The sequence below is a fragment of the Pseudoliparis swirei genome, chromosome 4 (assembly GCF_029220125.1).
Source record: "Pseudoliparis swirei isolate HS2019 ecotype Mariana Trench chromosome 4, NWPU_hadal_v1, whole genome shotgun sequence".
Taxonomy (NCBI): domain Eukaryota; kingdom Metazoa; phylum Chordata; class Actinopteri; order Perciformes; family Liparidae; genus Pseudoliparis; species Pseudoliparis swirei.
This window is the reverse complement of record NC_079391.1, coordinates 12,240,002-12,261,960: the sequence shown is the minus strand read 5'-3', so window position 1 is coordinate 12,261,960 and position 21,959 is coordinate 12,240,002. Positions and strand designations below refer to the sequence as shown.

The 21,959-nt window shown below is 42.7% G+C and overlaps 2 protein-coding genes across 4 annotated transcripts; one reads left to right on the top strand and one right to left on the bottom strand.

The window, feature by feature from the left end:
• Positions 1-198: 198 nt before the first annotated feature.
• dkk3a (dickkopf WNT signaling pathway inhibitor 3a) lies at positions 199-4,503 on the top strand. Its single transcript, XM_056412458.1, has 7 exons — positions 199-741; positions 943-1,059; positions 1,146-1,205; positions 1,816-1,908; positions 2,629-2,773; positions 2,862-3,018; positions 3,113-4,503. Exons 1-7 carry the CDS (start codon positions 547-549, stop codon positions 3,198-3,200), a joined length of 855 nt encoding a protein of 284 aa, XP_056268433.1. The 5' UTR covers positions 199-546; the 3' UTR covers positions 3,201-4,503.
• Positions 4,504-4,907: 404 nt separating this feature from the next.
• usp47 (ubiquitin specific peptidase 47) lies at positions 4,908-20,960 on the bottom strand. 3 transcript variants are annotated; one of them, XM_056412455.1, is made up of 29 exons: positions 20,678-20,960; positions 17,925-17,981; positions 17,294-17,488; positions 15,076-15,192; positions 14,840-14,993; positions 14,658-14,754; positions 14,423-14,568; positions 14,199-14,278; positions 13,102-13,251; positions 12,851-12,946; positions 12,610-12,762; positions 12,241-12,399; positions 11,458-11,589; positions 11,209-11,285; positions 11,038-11,093; positions 10,693-10,805; positions 10,466-10,567; positions 10,142-10,349; positions 9,765-9,880; positions 9,502-9,621; positions 8,584-9,379; positions 8,201-8,376; positions 8,036-8,116; positions 7,811-7,926; positions 7,591-7,709; positions 7,152-7,282; positions 6,898-6,945; positions 6,656-6,786; positions 4,908-6,515 (listed from the first exon to the last, which is right to left on the bottom strand). In XM_056412455.1, exons 1-29 carry the CDS (start codon positions 20,720-20,722, stop codon positions 6,341-6,343), a joined length of 4,146 nt encoding a protein of 1,381 aa, XP_056268430.1. In that variant the 5' UTR covers positions 20,723-20,960; the 3' UTR covers positions 4,908-6,340. The 3 variants fall into 3 exon arrangements, with proteins under 3 accessions (XP_056268430.1, XP_056268431.1, XP_056268432.1); XM_056412456.1 differs by lacking the exon at positions 17,925-17,981; XM_056412457.1 differs by lacking the exon at positions 17,925-17,981 and having other exon boundaries at positions 20,856-20,954.
• Positions 20,961-21,959: the final 999 nt, after the last annotated feature.

Sequence of the window (21,959 nt, the reverse complement as noted above, 5' to 3'; positions counted from 1 at the left end):
AATACGGTCCCGTTCGTTAACTAGCTAGCTAGCTACTAAATTAGCTAGCTTACGTTAGCTAGCGGAACATTATTTTGCACTCTCATCCTGGACTGGCCACAGGAAACGACAACGTTCGGTGTTGCGCCTGCACCATCATCCATTTGTTATTTTTGTCTTGTTAGTTAATTATCTGGTGTTTAGCCAACTGCTAAGCAACGTTTGTTTTATCGCCAGAATCAACTTTAACTAGGTTGACGTGAACTCGCGTACTAATTTATAATGGTGGTTAAACTTGACCGGAACTATGTTTTAGTCTCAAATTATAGTCCACGTCAAGTTGATCGGACACGAACACCCACGAGACAATTTCTTTCTTTCATTATCTTAAAACCAGCTAACGCAAGTGTAGGCTATACCTGCTATGGAGATTGCGTTATGGAAATGAACTTGTTTGAAGTGACGACCCCTCGGCGATGAGGCGCATCAGCTGTGGTGTCGCTGTTGGTGCTGCTCAGCATCGCCGCCACACCCTCAGAGTGCAGCAGCAGCAGCAGCAGCAGCACCATGACGCGGGTCGTCCTGCTAGTTTTGGCTCTCACGGCGGTCTGCCATGGCATCCTCCCTGAGATCGTGCACTCAGACTTCATCCACATCCTTGAGGATAACTCCGCGGCAGGACGACCTGAGCTGGACCGCTTTGTAGAAGTGGAGCAACTGCCAGAGGATCCGCAGCAGAAGCCCGAGGATGCGTTTCACGAAGTAGGCAGACGTCCAGCTTTTTACATGAGAGAGCATTATTTCTCTGCTCACTTCCTGGTATTATAATGAACGTTTAAGGAGATTAAAATAGTCATATCTGGTGAGAAATATAAAAAGCATGGAGGCTTCAGTGGAAGGAGCTAGAATATGGGAGTGACTTCTCTTAATTAACCTGCAAATCTGTCTCTCCCATTCTTCTAGAGGACCAACGAGAGTGTCAGTTTCCCTCATGCCAATAACCTCCTTCCAAGTCGTCACGATGAAACTGCTTCTGATAAAGTTATTGATAATGAATATGTCCACACATCGATAGAACCGGTGAGTTTATGAACAGTAAACAACAGTGAGACAGTGTTTGTTACCCTTAGTGAATGAAACCTAACAGATGTCCCACCTTCACACAGGAGACAAACAACATTTCCACATCTGTCCACTCTGGTGACCTGGGGAACAATATTGAGCATGTAAGTATATTCTGTTTACATAATGTGATTTCATACAGCCCAGAGAAAATCCATCCATCTTGAAGCAGAAATATTATGTCTTTCATGACCTTTGACTGCTCAGTTTAATTGCAGTGTGTGTGTGGGGAATGGGGGGATTTCTAATGGCTCTCAGAGAATGGGCTTAGTGTTTGTGATCATCGTTGCGTCACGCATGCAACGTCTGACCTTGAAGTCTTTCTTATGGACCCACGCTTCCTGTGCGAGGGTTCAACAATACGAGACGTTAAAGCTCCCGTAACAAGCAGCTAGTGGACTGGAGTCAAATGATATGATCAGTTGACATGATCGTCTGACTTCCACAAGAGAGTTCACTGCTATTGGGGCCTGAGTGGAGAGAAAAGACTGAATCACAAGCGAAAAACACTCAAAGTTGTGGCTTCTTTTTTTAACTTTGAGGTTTAAATCAATTTACCGGTCACTTGATAAGCAGATGGGCCAGACATCGAACATCATAAACTCACTTCATGAAAACATAAAGAATGTCGTTCTTATTTTGCATGATGAACAGATTTCTTTTGACCCTACATTGGAGTTAGGAGATGTACTCTTCCCTTTTTCTTGTCTTTAGGGCTGCATCAGTGATGGAGACTGTATGAAGGGAAGTTATTGCCTTTCTGACACGCGCATCTCTCGGTGTCTGCCTTGCAAAGCAATAGATGTGGTGAGTGAACCTCGGCCCCTTTTATATGCCACCTGCACTATTTTGGTCAGTTTTCTCAAATACAGACACCCACCCTGTCACTACCGGTCAGCTGGTGTTTCACTCCGACTGCATTGCAGTGTGTTCACAAGTGTAACCTGAGTGTGTTGTTTGTGAACACTCTGTCCTATGCGCTTCACATGAAAGAACAGCATGTGTCAAGGTTAAATAAGAGTCCATCTTTTCCCACTGCTTGCACTCTCTCTCTGTCGCTTTCTCTTTTTTTTAAGACTCCTTTGGCAGAGTATAAAGTAATGCAAAGGGATAAAGACACTGGCTGTCTGCCAAACCAGGGGAACACTCTCCATGGATAAGACAAACAAAGACCACAGCATCTGTGTCTCGTCAAAAGCGCTGCACTGGAAATAACCAGCACAGCGTTGGCCATATCCCAATATTAATTATTCATAGAGGGTGTGCAGGAACAGGACTTTGTCTCACCGTTATCAGAGACCAGTTGACCTGGTGATCTCATTTATATTTAACACACAAGAAAACGTTGGTAGATGTCACGCTCGGAGAATAATTATTGTCATTAATGCATTTATTCGTTGAAGGAGCACCTGTGTTCCACAAATACTTTGCTATAGATAAAAGATATCTTCTGAAAAAATTGCTTTTCTGATGTGTTTTCTAATAAAAGGTTAAGCATATTAAAAGATTTTTTTATTTTTATTTCAGTCCTGCACTAAGGATAATGAGTGCTGTAGTGAGCAGCTGTGTGTGTGGGGTCAGTGCAGCCTGAATGCAACCAAAGGAGAGGCGGGCAGCACTTGTCACCAGCAGACTGACTGCAGCCCAGACCTCTGCTGTCTCGTCCATAAAGGTGCAGCACAACACACCGTTCAGGAACCAGGATGCTGGAACTTAGTGATTCTCTACATTCTGTCTTTCTGTTTCCTTTGGGTGTTCAGCCCTGCTCTTCCCCGTCTGCTCGTCCAAGCCCATTGAGCGCGAGCGCTGCTTTGGTGCCTCCAACCATCTGTTGGAGCTGATGTCCTGGGACATGAAGGACCAGGGGCCCATGAAACACTGCCCCTGTGCAGGAGATCTCCACTGTGAACACCTGGGGTGAGGACAGAACATTTGGAAAGCAACGAATGATAATGAAGCCTTGCATGCATGTCACTCAGTAACTACCCTGCTGTGCTCTGCTTTTGGACAGCCGAGGCTCCATGTGCCTGAAAGGAGAGGACTCGAGTGAAGAGGACCTGATGGACAGTCTCTACTCAGACATAGACTATATTATCTAGACGCAGCTTGACTGCCTTGTCAACGGGGATCCCCACTGACTCCATAGCTTTGTTAAAAAGAGCAATAGCACTTTCTGTTTGTCAGCTTAATCCAAAGAGGTAAAGCTACACAGCATGAACAAATAATGAATACAATGTATTTTATTTGGCGACCTGAGATGAAAAGCTTGTTGTAGAAGTAGCTTGTAAAAAACAGGAAACACTATATTTGCTAAATCCTGTGTTACTAAGCAACACTATACTATACTGCATCTCTAACCCTTATCTAATGCTAATCCCAGCCATACAATGAACTGTAACACACTGAATACCTGCTCACTACTCCCTGTTCAAACGTGTGTCACCTGTATCCCAGAGTTCATCAGCTGAAACATGCCGAGTAGCAGAACTGCATCATCCTAATGCTGCATTCACACCAAAAGCGTTGTGAATATTCGCATAATAAATCAAAATAGAACAAAGTGACCACCTACTTTGCAGTCCCACAGCATTACGATGGAGCAGGAAGAAAAATTAAACCAGATATAATTCTGCTGAATGTACTGCATGATTAATTAAACAGCATCACTTCTCACAACATTGCACCTGTATTCATCCACTGGAAACACAACCATGAGATCATTCTATTAACATGTGAATACCCGCTACCTGTGAATATAACACTTGGTCATGTTGCCATCTAGGGAGCTAATTTCACATCTTTATACATTCTGGTAAAACCTTAATGTTTTAGAGTACAAAAAAAAAGTATAATTCTTGCTGCTTCGCTATCCTAAAGTTGCGTGTAACGAAGCTGTTCCTTGTTATTCCTCAGAAAATGTTTGAGTTGACCTTTTCTTGATCCCAGCATTATCTGCTCATACTAGGCCACAAGTTTTATGGCACATAATTCAGACGACGTTATGTGCACAAGATGAAACACTGTCCAATGTGGAGATTTGTTGTATCCATATTGTTTGTATTGTTTTTTCTTTTAAATATGTGCTTAATTTGGCCCTACTTTATCTCAATCGTCCACTTTTGACTAGTGTATTCCACTAAACTAATTGAACTTTAAATTGTTCTGTAGAATATACACACACATAATAATTATACCTTGTTTGTAAACAAATCACTATAAATGATATGGTGTATCTTTGTAACTTTAAAAGTTATCACAGTAATACATTCTTTACAATGACCAAATTAAGAGACTGCTGTCTTGTAACTAGATTTCTGCTTGAAGCGATGTTTTCTTCACAATCTTAAAAGGCTTTTTATATAAAAAATCCACTGCTAATAAAAACTAAATATTCAAAAGAAACGTGCATTATTATTCCTTAATCATGTCGGATCCCATAATGGGCTTTAATTCGTTAGTTTTAATTCAAGAGCAATTGTTTAACTCTGAAGAACTGTTGTTGATTCAACAGCTGCATCTCCAGTTCATGTTTTACATATCTGGTCCCAAACATGTCATTAGTCCCCCAAACCCCATGTCTGTATCCATGTACATTATAGTGAATTATTTCTAAATGCCAGCAGTATAGGAATAAAAGCAATACCAGGTGTTAATATAGCTTGTGCTAGATGTTATCTTACATAAAGCTGTTAAATATAAAATCAGCACTATTAAGTGCTTGAAACCTGACATGCAGCTTGTAAAACTCCTACCTTTGGAAAAATAAATATTTTTCGAACACCAAAACCCTTTTTCAAAACGGTGAGTAAGATTTGTGAGTTAAATTTAAGCCATTTTAATGTACAGTGACAGAAAACTGCAGTTATGGGAAGAAAAAAAAATGCAATTTAATTAATTTCTAAAATTGTCTTTTACTATTTTCACACATGATATATATTTTAAAGAAATAAACAACAAAAAGAAGAAGAAGAAGAAGAAAAAAAGATCATGGCATTTCTACAGTGAATAGCTGGTGGCAGCATCAGGATCCCAGAGGGGCCGGGATGCTGAGACTCGGTCTTTAAACCAGTTGCCCGGGCGACAGACGAGTCCATCGGGCCGTCTACCCCCTCTGGTGTCAGTCAAGCAGCAGCAGGGAGATGCGCCAAAAACAACCTCCCTCAGCACAACACCACACACAAACGCAAACACGCGCACACACACACACGAGATGTACCCCGAGTTCACATGGTGCAAAAAAAAGAACAGACAGAATAAAAAAGTCCACTTTCTAAATTAAAAATTAACACTGACAGCAGATGTTTGCCTGGTGCCTCACAAGACCCGACTGAATTGTTACGGCTGGAGCAAAATGACAATCTACAAAAAACAAAACAAGGATATTCTTTACATGTCTACTTGGTTTCGTTTCATTGTACTTTGTGTTACAGGACCAATAGCCATGCATCATTAAATCTAGTGGAAGTGATGCAACAAAAAGTGAAGCTCCTATAAAGCACAAAGAGCAGCAGTAAGGACAACTCATATCAGAACATTACTCTGGCGAATAGAGCAGAAAGTTCATAATTGTTGCTTTTCGGAAGAATCAAATCTTGTGAGTGAAGTTGTCAGAGTCACTGAGAGACAGAGGTCTGCCTCACCAGGAGAGGCGAAACAGAGGAAGGCTGGAGAAGAAGTTATTGGTTGTGTGCTGTTGGTTTTAAAGTATTTTAAAGGAAGGTAAGCAACGTATGATAAGAATTATGTCTATAGTAGAGCGGTGCTCATGGAGTGTGAGCATATGGACCTACATGACATTACAAGTCAGAATAAACACTATTCCTGAAACAGGATGAGAAATGCAGAGAGAGTAAAAGGGACCGACGTGAAAGGAGACGGCAGACTGCAAGAGACGGGATGGATGCTTTATCGCCCAGTTTCACAGTCCTAATATCGCTGCACCCATTTCTGGAGCTTTTACGTTCAATTGATTCGTCTATACAGATTTAGATTCTTTTGACTGTTTTCAATAGCGATTGTACTTCCCTTTAAACTGTACAGTACAATACACTATAGTGCACAATAGGGTTTCTCAGCCAGTCCTGGGGGTTCAGAGTGGGCGATGAGAGCCCGTCAGCATCACACCGCTGCTTGATGTTCAAGTCACCGTCAGGCCCGACGCCCGGACCGAGTCGCGCCGCCCGGTTGCTCCGCTGCAGCAGCCGCACGATCCAGAGCGCGAGGAGCGGTGCCCAGCGCCTCAGTCCTGCCCCGAGTCCTTGGCAGGGCCTCCGTCCAGGTAGATCTTGAGGGCCTTCTCCTTGCGCGGCGAGTAGCTGACACGGTGTCCAGTCTTCAGCAGGCGGCTGCTCTCCCTCTTCATCAGCTCGCCGCGCTCCTCGTCGGACAGCTCCTTCGGTTCCTCTGTGCTGGCCCTGCACGAACGCCACAGTAATGTGCATCTCAAGTCACCAGAGAATGGTTAAGAAGTGTGTGCCCGCAACTAAACTGGTACGCGAGGAACATTTTACTGCTCGACACCTAGAGGTACTTGAGGGTGGACTAATTATTTTACCTGTAGAATACCACGGCGCCGTCGTCACAGATGTACAGAGGCCACACGTTAAGAGTCGACACCTTAGGGTTCCAGTCCAGATCCTGATGGATCTCCAACACAGAAATATCACACGGAAATGTTCCCCGACCCTGCACACAACCGACAGATGGATTCCATGTCAATAGTTTAGAAGACGGGAGATTAAAGAAACATTAGAAGAAAAATGATGTGTCCCGTGTGAAGGGCTGCATCTCGCCTACCTTTGCAAACTCCAGGTTTTCGAGCGGGATATTGCTCATTTCACTGAGCTGCAAACGGAGGGAAAGCAAACACGAAGCGGATGAAGGGGACTCGGACCAGTTGTTGATCAAGCAATTCATTTCAATAACGTCATCAAACGTAGCTTCATGTTTTTATATGTGTGGTGTTTCCTGCATTTTGGTGTTCATTGTTGGTTGAACCGGGTGACAATACTGTAAGAGTTTGTTTCTATGGTGAGGAAAATGAGACGCACCTTCTCCTTGAGTTCTTCGACGTTGCTGCTCTCCAGAATGACTTCCTGGAAGGGCCCCAGCTTCATTGTAGTGGGGCTCCATCTCCGGGTCAGGATGGCCAGCTGCGACATGGACTTCATCTTCTCCGGTTCTGGGAAACGGATCATAACAGACCACATACCATCTCCCAGAGCAAGTACAGTATGATTTCCCGTGGAGAAAGAACACGTTTCTCTTCTCTCTGGTTCTGATGTTATCTGCTCACATTTGTCGCTTCATGTTCTGGGTTTCCAACCAGAATTATGACCGAGTAATAATGTAATCTTTGTGATATTTCCTCAAGTCTCAAAGTGAAAGAGTGGCTTTTATTACCAATAGCCAAATAAACAAGTTAAAGTTCCTTTATTATAAAATAATACATTTGAACTAGTATGAAAGAAACAGCAGAATGATCATTACCATTGAGAACTTCCAGGAAAACCTCCCAGTTGGAGGAGATGCTGATGTCTTCTTCATAGACATGATAGTCCAGAAACACCGTGCCGGGGTTCTTCCACGTCTTTTTCCTGAGACGAACACTAAACACACACACACACACACACACACACACACACACACAGTTGATGAACTGCCCTCTGTATGTTTTGCTTCTAAACAATGTGCAGTAACAAAGTCTCACCTGTCAATGCTGAGGTCAAGCTTGCACTGCTCTTTCAACTGCGGGAGCAGCTCCTCTTTCGACTGTCTGACCGTCATGCCCTTGGCGAACACCGTGTCCACGAGGAACTTGCAGGGCTGGGAAACACAAGCATGGACACATTGTCAATATTTGTAATTTCAACGTTCTGTGACTTAAGTCAGGTCATTATGCAACAATCTTCTGGCGCACGATGACCGTTCTTACCTCGGGTTCATTCACGAGTAGTTGATACACTTTGACTCTGTATTCACCCTTTTTCAGCGCTCTTCCTAATCGAATAGTTATCTGTGGGAAGCAATTACACGTACAGGTCAAGTATTGGCTCACTCTTAACAGAAAGGTCTCCAACGTTCTAAAGCGGCTTCTGACCTTGTTATCATCGGAGAATGACGAGAGCGTTTCATTGAGCCGTACGCTCTCGAACTCCTGGTTGTTGGCGTACACACGAAACACCTTGAACTGGGTGGTGGCGACGCCCACGTACGGCTCCAGGTTCAGTTTAAATGCCGCCAACGTTATTCTCTTGTCCACATGAACCACTAAGCCTGGATCGGATCACAATAAACAACAATCAAACATACGGTCACATGTCATGAAACACTCATGAACAGATTTCACTTTGCGGTCACTACAAAGACAATTAAGTTCTGCACTAAATTAATCATTATGCCGGCATCTGATCATTAGAACTAGTTATTCTTACTTAAGGATGATTAATCCTTTAAACTGCACCATAAATAGAAGGTTCATACATTTTTGTGCATCCGATGAGGAGTCATCTTGAGAACAAGGTTCTGCTCTGAAGTACAGGTACTGTGCCTCTGCCTTGCTCTTCCCATTGTCATCATACTCGCTGTCTGTACCAGAGTCTTCCTCAGCAGTATCCCAGGTCTCTTTTTTGCCCTCGTGGGCTTTGGAGCGCCGGCTACTTGTGATGCTGTGCGAGTCCAAGCCGTTGGCCAGCTGGATGGGCCCGCTGTCGGCATTGCACAGTGTGTCACTGCTGTGGCTGGAGCTCAGGATGTCGCTGTCCACTGAGCTGGTGCTGCGGTCATTGTTCACCTCAGAGTCTGAGCGCTCCTCGCCGGCAACGTGGTTCTCGGGGTCAGAGGAGGGGCCGCTGCTGCCCGCCGCGGTGGTCCTGATCCGGTTCTCTAATTCTCGGTTGTCTGCAGCCACAGTGAGCGAAGCGTTTGAGTCGGCCTCTCGGGTCGGGGATTCGATGTGTTCAAAGTCGCTGGCGTCAGAGCTTTTCTGGCTGTCACCCGTGCTGCAGTCCTGCTGCTGCAGAGACAGATTCTTTAACTTGTCTGTGCACTCTTCGATGACCTCGACAGATTTCCTGTTACTCTTTGATCCCTCAGCGGGCACATCGGAGTCACCTCCTACTTTTTGGCAAAGAGTCCTGTTGGCCAAGGTACCAGGAGACTGCTCGGGGAGTAAGACCAAGAGCCGGATCGTATTCCCGTGACGATCCAACAGTTTCCACAAGAGTGACTCAGTGAAATCAACCTGATGATCCGTCGACTCGGAGCTCTCTACGAAAACCTGATGGAAAGCAAAATGAGAAACGGATCAAATTCAAGCTTAATGTGGTTTGGACGTGTGATTGTCTGATACAAAACCCAAAGGAAAGTACAACAGTGAGGATTAAAAGAAAATGTGGGCACCTTGTTACTCCTGAAGAAGCCCTCAGCTTTCAGCGTCTTGTTGGGAACATACAGGAGCCGGAGGTCATTATAGCAGCGCTCTAGCACGACGCGCATGGTTTCTGCAGAAAGGCCTGCCGCCTAGGAAGAAACGCAAACATAAGTCTGAGCTCACATTCTCACAGCTAATGTACTGAATGTAGTTCACAATCCTATTTTAATGTTGAAGACAAAGCATTGAGGAAAGAGATGATGCAGGGATGGAACGGAGGAGAGTACGACACCTGTGCAATAAGCTGTTTGAATTCAGTGATCGTCTGGTTCAAGTACGCCCGAACACTGATGGGAGTGGCGATGGCCTCGCTCTTCAGATCCACGACATGAACCTTCACCATCACCTCTGAAAGCAATCAGCAACAAACATAAAGCCATTACATTCATTTGCTTTGTATTCTGGAAATCTACATCCATCATTGGTGTAGTCAATTAACCCCTAACTACCAGAGTTGGTCTGCATAATGTCGTGAGTGTACATAATCATGAATCACAGGATTTATAAGACAATAGAGCCGAGGTAACGACTTACAAATACGTGTGTTGCACTAAGTACCACACGATGTGAAACAGGGGGAGTATGACGCAAGAGAAGCAAGCCACTGACCTCCAGGTTTGTAAGGCTGGAACACTTGCTCTGGTTTGCGGGTCTCGAGCAGGAGGTCGAACATATACGAGGACTTGACTCCTCCGAGCAGCAGGCCCATCGGTGTGTCCTCCTCACCTTCATAGGAGCGTTCCAGGTACTCGTGGAACTCGTCGTACTTGACCAAGCGGCAGCAGTCCAGAGACACCACTCCGTCCAGCTCCATCATCTGAGGTACAGAACATAAAGTCGTATCAACCAACGGACAGCTGCTGAAAATTATTATACCGATGAGTTATGTCGCTGTAAAATCAGATGGTGAAGACCGATCATGAACCAACACACCTTGTAGGCCATTTCTGTTGCTTCTTTAAGAGTTTTGTCCTTGTGCACTTCCAGCTTGCTCTCTGTCATCATCTTAACAGGATGCACGCAGAAAAGCTTTATCTGGAGGTAAAAAGCAAGAGAACAATAATAGTTGAAGTTGTCTTACAAGAGAGGCAACTCGTCGACTGATCCTCATTCTGAAGAAAAACAACAGACCATGAGCCAATCTGACAGGAACCATGTACCTTGCAAGTGTTGCGCTCAATTTCCCGCTGTCGCTTTTCCTGCTCTTCGGACTCCTTCTCCTTCAGAACCAAACTCTTTATGTGCTCTGGGAAGTCTTCTGCAGCTAAATACTCTGCAGGCAGGAGAGACAGGGTACACATTGAAACTGCATACTAGTTCTTATGACCTTCACATTAAAGGCAATGCGAGCAATAGAAAAGTGAGATTATATTTCAAAAATATTAAGAACATCTGCATAAGCCAGCTACATTTAAGGGATGTAGTCGTGTGGTTTCTGGAGGTGTGGGGCACATTACAGAGCAATATTCAGTTTGGCATTACCCATAGCAGAGTTCATTTCTTACTTGCATTCTTTGAGGGATCCTTCAATCTATAAATCAGCATATATGCATTTGTAGAGCTGATGAGAGAAACCAACCAAAGATGTATTGTTAATGAATGTCTCAATGGTCTATTGGTTTAAAAAAAAACATGAACGAACAGTCGTCTCATGTGTTACATGGGAGACGACTCACCTTGCAAAGGCACTGGAATAATAGCCTCTGCTCCCCGAGGACCCCCCGTATGTCTTCCTGATATCTTCTTGGGTGATCTGCCCCAAACACAGAAACTTACTAAATGATTGAAGGGACACTACCAATGTTATGATGACAAGGATTGTTTGCCAAGTTTGGAATCAACTACCTAACACAGATATACACATCTCTCTGACTGACATCTAAGAGCTGCAGGAGGACAAACGGGTTGCTCAAGGGGAGGCTGACCTTGCTAACGTGCTGATCGTTGAAGCTGTACCACTGGCCATCACTGAAGGATTTGATGCAGGCGTAGTAGTGACCGCCTGCAGCGCTCCCAGAATGCACCATGACGGAGAACAGCTCAAAGGTTGGCAAGCTCTGAGAATAGACAGAACAGCTGTTTGTTCATATCAAAGGCAACAACCAAGTGGTATTCTGCAACAACAACAACATGCAACTGATGTTGACAGGGACATCAATCAATGATACTGCAGATGCAATGGCAAGAGATAAGCTCAAGATATGCCCTCATCTAAGAGTCATCTATAGGCTGATCGCAACAAATTCTCCCAGTTAAGCTTTCATCTATAACATATCAACATAAAACAATCAACTTTAAAGTGTTTCCATTAGGAGTATTTGAATCAAGTAGTTCATAAAACAAATGAAGAGGGACACATTATTAAGGCTATGTCTGTTGATAAATGTGTCAGATACCATATATGATTAATCAGCAATCAATTACCTATAAGTATTGGATCGGACTCGTTATCTGCAGATAACCATAACGAAAAGGACCCAATCACGGCCTAAAACCTTGATCAGGACACCCGTAGTTACCCGTAGTTTTTCCTTTTCAGATTCTGAGACAGAGTGTGTCGTATGCTGTACAGATTGTAAAGCCATCCGAGACAAAATTGTGATTTTGACCAATGCAAATAAATTGAAATAGATTGAATCAAAGTTAAGTAAGAAAGGATATTAACCGCAATCTACACTATCCATGTAGTGAGCATCCACGATGAGTACCTTTGGCTTCAACACCCTCTCCGTGCTGCCGGTGCTGTCCAAGCAGATGCCTTCATCCATACAATCATCGGTGGAGAAATCGTTGCTCATCTGGTCGCTGTGGCAACTGCCTTCATTCTCTGCTCCGCTGTCAGTGCAGCTCTCCGTCTGAGGAGATTTCTAGAAACAATAATTGAGGAGTGAAATTGATGATAAATAAACACATCAAAGTTGGGTGCTTTAGATATTTCTTTCTCCAAGCGTAGCTTGTGACCAAGTGATGTTATTTATGGTTGATCGGAGATAAGGATCAGGATAATCATATTTGGGTTATTAACATGATGTAAATCAGAAATAGGAATAGAAGCAAGTACAGCCATTTCTGCCCACCTCATCTTCCACATCGATGAATGGACTCATGTCAAGCTCGTCAGGGAAGGTCATGCGGTCATTAAGCTTGATGCGATGCATCGTGGTGTAGTCAAAATCAAACCGCTTCAGCTGTAGTGTCAGCAGGTAGGGGAAGTGCAGAAACCTCAGGCCCTGTGAAGAGAAGCGTTTATCAAAGACCATAGGTCATCAACCTCTTCAATGAACACAAGTCACATGTCACATTTTTCCGTGTGCTCACCTTTCGGGCGTCACATTTCTTATTGCAGCGTTCACAGGAGTACTGGTTGGGCCCATCTAGAGTTTCTGGTTGGATGAATGCATGCAACGCCTCTTCCTGTGGCACAACATTAGGTTTAGGTCCATTTAGAAAACACTTAATTGACATAAACTGGACATAAAAGTACTGAATCAAAAGGCAGCCTTGATACAATTGTAAATCCCAGACAGGGAATGTGTTAAATGTTTAAAAGAAGGAGACAGGCAACACACCACACTGCCATAGGCCTGACTGGCTCCGAAGGGTCTGATCACAAGCGGAATGTCCAGGTAAGTATCAACCCTCCAGCTCTGATAGCCACACTCCAGACAACAGACATAATCCTTCAGCTTCCCCTGGTACAGCTGGTTGATCAGGTCAGCCTGAGGATATGAAGGCATGACAGTCAGGCCTTCTCATTATGGTTTACTGTTAACAATACGCCATTTGTTTGGACTACAAAATGTTCTCTCTAAAAAAGCAAATATTGCTCTGCGACACTACCCGTCATCTCAAACCGTTGGATGCATTAAAAATAGATACATTGACGACATCAAAAGCAACTTTAAATGTTTTTCTTATGGCAAACACAGCCACCTTGTTTTCCAAATCGACAAAGAAGTACGTGTTAAATCACCTCACTGCGAAGAGTTTAAGGAGAACAGTGTGAAATGTAGTTTTACTGCCGATCGTTAACAGCCCATATTCAGTGATGTAACATTGTGAACGACCAATTTGTATTGAAATCAACAGGAGAGCTATGAATGCTGTTAGCACCGGTCATAACCGCAGATTCCATCTGTCACATTATGATGCATTTAGGCTCTATAAAAATGGAATAGGATAATATTGACACTTCAGTGGGAGCGGTTGAATCTATTTTTCAGGATTTCAGAATCCTCGCAGACCAGCTGCTGTAATAAAACAGCCACCATGAAACAATGTGATCAGGGCATCTACAAAAGTTATTTGCTCCCTTTCTTTCTGCTGATCCGATCCGAGACTCAAAACCTTGATCCAATCCGAACTGCGAGTTTTCTGATCTGTTGCATCCTCATTTTACTTGTGTAATTTGTTAATTGGGCTCAATCACATTTACTCTGTGCTAACTAGGAGCTCATGAGTACCGACCACATGGTTGTAAATGTGCACACTGGATGGACTGTTTGCGGTTTAGAATTCACTCGTGAGATAAGAAGACAGAACGGCTAACCTGAGGCTTACTGGCCCATTTCACATTTACCACAGTAGGTATTTTATTTCAATCGTGGGGAGGGGGAATTTTATTAATTTCTCATGAACCTTTGGAAAACATTCTGTTTTCACCCACCTGCTTCGTCTGCTTCCACTTTTGCTCCAGGGCATCAAACATGACCCTGCACAGCTCCTGGACATCATGCTGCTGCCACGCTAAAAGACAAGCGCACAAGAGGAATAATTCAATACACAGTTACGGCGGGGCAAGATTTCTTCTTTCACACACACACACACACGCACACGCACACGCACACACACAGACGAGCCATGTGAGTCTAGTCCGAGTGCAAAGCTCACCCTCGCTGCTGTCCCAGCCGAAGCTCCGCGTCACATCCGTGGTCTCGATTGCCCGTTTCTTAGTAGTCTGCAGCAGAACAAACAGCCTTTGCAACTGGTGTGGTATACTGGTGACTGGATCCTCTTCAGTCTCCTCAAACTCCCAGCTAAAGTTGGACAGAAGTTATACAAGAGTTTTAAACGTCGCAACTTCCCAAGGAAAATGTCAACGATTTCTATGAGCTTAGTTTCTTACTTGTAAAGTGCATTTCTGAACTCCGGGGTCATGAACAGCGTTTGTAGAAGACTGTTCAAATAGCAGGTCATAGCTTGGTTGATCAAGCCAACATAACCTACAGGCAGGAGGGGGGCGGGAGGGACAAAAAGTAAGAGGGCCGTTGCGGTTGTATAAAAAGAAGTAAGATCACAAAACCTCACCAGTTTCAGATTTGTTGAGGATGGACGAGTAGGAGTACGATGGACTGCTGTAGTCACTACTGCAGCCTACAGTGCTGTCTCTAGCCAGGGGACCAATAAACCGCTCCTGGGAACTGTCATCTAGTCCACTGCTGTCTGCTGTTCCAGACTCATCCTGCTCACAGAGAGATACATTTTTTTAATCAAATGTCCTTAGTTTCCAAAAAAAATCGGACTGTACAGCAAAAATATATTACCGATGCAATCTGGGGCTGCTCGCCATCTTTGTCTGTGAGCTGGAGGAAATTCTTCTTACCACCAGGCTCAAAACTAGAATCTGAGAGTGACATCGTACTGCTGCGGTCCAGTGGTGCCTAGAGGGAGACAGATTAAAAATTTAAAAAAATCACATGAAAACAACAGTCCTTTGAAAATGCCAAAAAACGCATCAAAACATTGAAAACTAGAATGGGCACTCGGTAGAGCGCATACCTTCGCATATCACAAGATTGGGCATTGAATTATGAACATTTTGGCATTAGTTGCATGCCAATTGGACAAAAATGTATCGTGCTATGGTAAAAAAAAGATGTTGACCTTTCCATGACCTTGACCTTTGACCCGATTGATCCCAAAATCAAATCAAATGGTCCCCGGATAATAACCAATCATCCCACCAAATTTCATGCGATTCAAGAAGATTTTGACCTGTTCATGACCTTTGACCTTGACCTTTGACCCGATCGATCCCAAAATCTAATCAACTGGTCCCCGGATAATAACCAATCATCCCACCAAATTTCATGCGATTCGGTTCAATACTTTTTGAGTTCTGCGAATAACACGCATACAAATAAATAAATACACGCCGATCAAAACATAACCTTCCGCATTTTCAATGCGAAGGTAACTAGAACGGGCACTCGGTAGAGCGCATACCTTCGCATATCACAAGATTGGGCATTGAATTGTGAACATTTTGGCATTAGTTGCATGCCAATTGGATAAAAATTGACCGTGCTATGGTAAAAAGAAGATGTTGACCTTTCTATGACCTTGACCTTTGACCCAATTGATCCCAAAATCTAATCAAATGGTCCCCGGATAATAACCAATCATCCCACCAAATTTCATGCGATTCGGTTAAAAACTTTTTTTGTTATGCGAATAACACGCATACAAATAAATAAATAAATACACGGCGATAAAACCATAACCTTCCGCATTTTCAATGCGAAGGTAACAAGTCCACAAACTGGAAAACAGAAATATCCACTGAACTCATTTTCAGCAGCAAATTCTCTGTGTTGACGCATACGATGAAAGTAGCTTGAAGCCAACATGTGAGCAAAGCTTATGCAATACTGTCTTTCCCCAGGCGAGCTGAGGGCAACAAGTAAAGTGCTGCAGTGGAAACATACAGAGGCTTAATCCACTGACCTACTCGGTGACATAACAACAGACACAGCACCTGGGCTTTGCCCTGGGTCAACAGCAGGATTAGCTTGTGCTCATTTAAGAAAAGGAAGTAGTAAGGGTGTAGCAAATAGTTGGAAGCTTCATTAATAACGTTGATATTTAAATTCCAAATTAACGTTTGAATGATGAGCTGATTTTTTAATTAATTCTCTTTAAAACGGGTATTTTTGCAGATGCACATCAAGATTAGGTTACACGATTATTATAAGTATCCAACTATTTGTAGAGTTAGACTCCAGTGGTGGCTCAATAACTTACAGAAACATTGCGTGCAAATAATCCATCTCTACAGCTCTCTGTGACAGACACACAGAATCACACACACGGTGCGCTAACCTGTAATCTACTATGATGCTATGAGTCAGTGATCTAGGCTGTTTGGTGGTGCGGATTAGCTCTCATAACGGCCCGAGGGTGTGCCGATATTAATATCTCTGCCCCGCGCATCACTACAGCAAAGGATTCTTTCCAACTCGTATGATCAAAACACCATTCTTACACACTGTGTTCTTCCTAGCAGAGAACAATGGTATGGCAAACAGCTTTTTGAATACTGAAACCAATATCTCTACCAATGTCGAAGTGGCCAGGGCAATAAGTTATGAAGTAAACTTCTTTTGACTGGATTATGACTGAGCAGCATTTGCAAATATAAAGAATGTAGTGAATCTCACTAGAGTTTACTTGTACTTTACCTAACATAAAATAAACTACACCAACCAAAACAATAACTTAAGACTGACTAATTCATCTTTTTGGGCAAACTGACCCATCGCTTCGTTATGATGGAGCCTACACTATCACTTACTGCAGAAATGTTCTCAAATTAAAACAATTATAATAAAGGCGACTTTAGAGAGTAGCAGACAGAAGGGTGTACAATATACAAAAACAAGTTAAAAAGATAAAGACCGAGGCTATAGCCTTGAGATCGGTGTTAAAGGGAACCGCCTCATCACCATAAAAGTCACTGGATGGATTAATTAATTTCCTAACCATGTCCGGTGTATTTCCCCAAGCAAGGTCGAAAGTGGCTTTCACATATCGCGCTTTGTGGGCAACATCGTCATAGAGTTTGGAGAGGGTGGTGGAAGCAGGCAGGTTGAGGGTCAGCCTCTCATTGATCATCTTTGCACTGGTGATGTCCTGTATGATACACAGCACTCTCGGCTCCTCAGCTGCATTTTGGATCTGCAAATCAAGAAGAAGGGAGAAAAACATCAGCATGATGAATTGGCTACATTTTCATTCTGTATTTTGTGAGGAAGCACCATGTACTGGTGAAAAGTGTTGGAATAAATGTTTAATTAAAGCTGTGCGACAAATGTCATCGTCAGAAACACGCTAGTGTAGAAAAAAAAAAACACCATCTCATGTCTATGGCTTAATAGGAATTTGCTTAAGACATATCTCTTATCAAGTAGGCTGTACAATTCATAAAATTACTAAACTATTGCATAAACAATTTTAATGTGCTGATATGGGTATTTAAGTTGTTTTATTATCATTGCATGTCTTTTGTGATGGATAAAGCCGCTCCTGAAGAATGTCATCATGATGCTGCTTCATGCATCTACGCAACGCCATGCATCGTCTCTCTCCCAACACAAACACAAGGCAAGGCTACCTGAGAAATCCTCTTGATCTCATCAAAAAGACTTTGTCTGCAACTCCAAAACACACCCTAATGATATAATGGAGATAGTTTGAGTGGAAAACATCTTAAAACAAACAATAAAGTAAGGTGGAAAACATGCCTGTCTAAATTACACCAAACGTGCAGGCTCACTCAAACCTATTATTGTTTATCTGGCAAATCAACCTCTTGGCTGGTGACAAGGATGAACAAAATATACAGAAAATAATATTATTAAAGGCATTCTGGTTTCTGTGCCGCCACTTTATTAGGTATGTGATCTTGGCAAAATCGGACTGACAGGTCCTATAAAGTAGCTGCAGCTGACAACACACAAGTGTATTATGAGATTAAATGTTATTTTTACCGTGGATATAATCACAAGGTGTTGACATGAAACCACAAGTACTGCAAAGCACAGGCTGTATTTATTTACAGCTGTCACTCATTCTAAAAGGCACAAAAACAATGGTGTAAAATGTCACTAACCATAAAATACTATAAATACAATGTAATGTAAACTACTACTGCACATGGCACACACAACAACAAAAAAGATAACAGAAAAGAGATGCGAGGAAATGAACAATAGCCTTATTGAATTTATTGTTGACGGAACATATTTTAAGTTCAGTGGAAAAGACAGATGAGGCAACAGAGATGATAATGGACCTTTCAATGTCAGTACAGTAGGTTCTGCTAAAATCTATTTTGTACCTAATTGCGGCAAAACTAAATAAATGGGCTACCTCAAATTGCTGATTGGTTTAAAGACCATTCGCAGCCTGGCAGTGAACTCGAAGGAACTGGTAAAACTACCAAAGTGTTTTTATGAAAGTTTGCTCTAGTTTCAATTGAAGATAGACGTCCTGACAAAAACATAAAGTAGGTGGACAATTCCTCTCACCCTTTCAATGTATACAATGTAAAAATAGTATTGACGAACATCACATGTTCACTGAGTTTGTTTCAGCATGTTGTGACTCGATATGCAAGGCTTTCGAAATTATTTACCTTCTTTAACCTTTTCATACATAATGCTATTGCAGCGTTATGAACTGTAGCGAGTAGAATGTGGCAATGTGCATTTTATAGCAGATAAATATGCATCCTACAATCCAGGATGATTGATATGGTGTTCTTGTTATGACAGAGCATAAGGATCAACATCAATCTAATTCCATCACAAACCAAAAGCCATTCATGTGCGAGTGTGTCTCTTCTCAAAATTACTTCATTTAATTGGGCCCATGGCATCAACAGAGAGCAGCGGGTGATCTCTCGTATCCCAACACCACCGCTTCCTTCCAACTTCAACACAAGACTGCATCTTAAATTACCTGCACTTGAGATCATGTTTTCTTCCAAAACACAAGGCAATTACATTTAACTGGGCATTGATTTCAGCAACAGAAATAAAGTCCTGGAAGTGCAATTTTACTAGGTTTTATGTTCCTGTCCTAATAGCATTTCTACCAAACGAAAGGAAAGTCTGATGCATGATCAGCTGATTACATTATCTTGTTGAGAAAAAATAAATAATTAACCACAGGCTTCATGACAGTTAAATGTAAAAAATAAAATAAAAATGTAATGACTTTTACATACATGTTTCTATATATATATATACATATGCATAACTCAAAATAATAATAAAATATTTTTACAGAATAGTTTCATTAGATTATATCCATAATCATTGAATACGTGTATAACTAAAGGATACACGGTACATTAATAAGTGTGCATTGGTGCATAACCCAACCTAATTGTACCACCAGCCACATCAACGAGTGACGTCCTGAGCTTGGCGTATGACCCTGACGCTGACGCAGAGCCAGTCGAATAAAAAACCTCCATATAGGGACTCCAGATAACTTGGGGCAACAGAAAATAGACATTGCATGTTCTACATGGATGGAAAACGAGAACATAGCACCATCATAGATTAAAAGACGATGGTTTATTTATACCGTGCGAAGCTAACCACCGGGAAATATAGGCCGAGTAACTTAACATCGTGACCAACGAGTTCATTAAGGACGCCACAATAGAAACACCCAAAAAACATAAACGTCCCTGTTGTGTGACGGCTGCACAAATCACGCTAATATTAGCGTTAGCTTGCTCATTTCACGAGCTAATGTTATGCTAACGTTAACAGCGAAGCTACAAGTTATGTAAACAATCTGCACACACGGAGACTGAATCACAGTGACGTCTGTGTCAACTAGTCAGCGTAGCTTTGGATCTGGCAGTCCCTGTTCAGCCACAGAGATATTTACATTTGTTTTTAGCAACTTCAAAAACATGGAGCGACTAGATTATCTGGAGCTCACGGCTTTACTCCACGAAGCGAATGTAGTCTAATGGCTGCTTTTTTTCCGGGGAGAACACAATGTCAACCGCAACAATAGAACGATTGTGTTCTCTATTATCATAAAGATAACTCAACGATGATCCCGCTAAAGCTTTAGCTGCCGTCCTAAACTCACTTCGTTTAGCTATAAACTAGCCGCTAGCTGCTGTTAGCTTAGCGCTGTTCTCCGCGTCACGACAGGCCGAGTCGTGTTTGGCTCACGGCTGTTAGCGCAGTTAGCCTCGACGTGATGCAACGACGTCCAACACTCCCGAAAGTGTTGCCAAAGTGTTGACGTCCATAATGGCCAAGGTCTATGAGGTTGACGGCTAACGTCCAGAGGTCGGGTCCTCAACATGTCGGGCATAGCTCGCGACCACCTCACCTCTTTTGGTACGAACTGGTTCTCTTCGTTAGGCACCATTTCCATTCGTGCGGCAGCTTGGACAAATATCTATCCGGACGAGGGTGTCAGCGACTACACTTCACCGCGGGAAACGCAGGCATCGTGCGTGTCCCGTTGGAAGTACGTTGTGATACTTGGATAGTAAAATTAAACTTGCCTAAAAGTGATCAAAGTGATCGCAACACGGTTCTCGTACCCGAGGACAAAGTGCCCTGCTGTACATGGAGAAAGATGGCCGGTGTTTTGCTCCGCGAGACTTCACTCAGGGAGCTTTGGCGTCACATTCCATCCAGACAAGCGTGCGTGCTGTGTCCGGCCAGAGTGACGTCGGTGTGTGCGTGTGTTTGTGTGGGTGGGTGGGGGGGGGGGGGGTATTGTTTTTGATCCACACAGATCACAGCAGTTGTTGATGATTAAATAGAGTGCTATAGAGAGAGATAATGATGGGGATGGTCAATGGTTGCATGCTAAGATCCTCCAATGTGAAAGAACACATTGCATTATGCACTGCTGTAAACAAATACTATTTGCATAAAGCACATCTATAATAGGATTGCTTACCAGGCACAGCTCCCCACACACTCACCTATAAAGTCTCAGTTGCACTATGTGACAATTGATGAATGTCTTTTTAAAAATGTAATACTTGTTTTGGGACTATGGAAATATGCAACACTAAAGGAGAATATGAACAGACATTATTTAACATTTTCACAGACAGCAGAAGAGTCAATGTTTGATAATGATCCCTTTCTGCATGTTTCCACTTCTTTCTGTGTGGTTGGTGTTTCCTCCAACATTTCAAAGGCAGGTAGATTAACTCTAGATATTTTTCAAGTATTTTAGTTTGTATGGGAAAGTTTGTTAAATGTTAATGTTGCAGTTACGTCTGGAGTAACAGATGTGGTTTGGGGTGTGAAGGGTTTAAAAGCCTCGACGTCCAGTTTGATCAGAGCTTCATTATGCTGCTCAGGCCTCATAGTCATGTTGTATTATTGATATGATACCAATGAGTAAATAACTACACCCATATTTGCTCAGATCGAACTGTTAAGTTGTCAGCAGTAAAGTTGGAAACTGGGGAACTCACGGGTGGTAATGAATACAAATGTATAAATGTTAAGTACACTTATGATACATAAATTAGACTTAACGCTGAAAAAAAGTAAAACAAATTAAATAGTTGTAAGAAAACAACAACAGTTTCCATTTTTGTTTATTTAACTTGATTTAACTTGATTTAACTTTATTTAACGTTTGA

Coding starts and splice junctions, on each gene's coding strand:
- dkk3a (XM_056412458.1), top strand. CDS start 547: ATGACGCGGGTCGTCCTGCTAGTTTTGGCTCTCACGGCGGTCTGCCAT. Junction 1,206..1,815: donor TGGGGAACAATATTGAGCAT/GTAAGTATATTC, acceptor TCTTGTCTTTAG/GGCTGCATCAGTGATGGAGA. Junction 1,909..2,628: donor CTTGCAAAGCAATAGATGTG/GTGAGTGAACCT, acceptor TTTTTATTTCAG/TCCTGCACTAAGGATAATGA.
- usp47 (XM_056412455.1), bottom strand. CDS start 20,722: ATGGAAATGGTGCCTAACGAAGAGAACCAGTTCGTACCAAAAGAG. Junction 11,286..11,457: donor ACGATCAGCACGTTAGCAAG/GTCAGCCTCCCC, acceptor TGTTTGGGGCAG/ATCACCCAAGAAGATATCAG. Junction 8,117..8,200: donor CATTCTCCGATGATAACAAG/GTCAGAAGCCGC, acceptor TGCTTCCCACAG/ATAACTATTCGATTAGGAAG.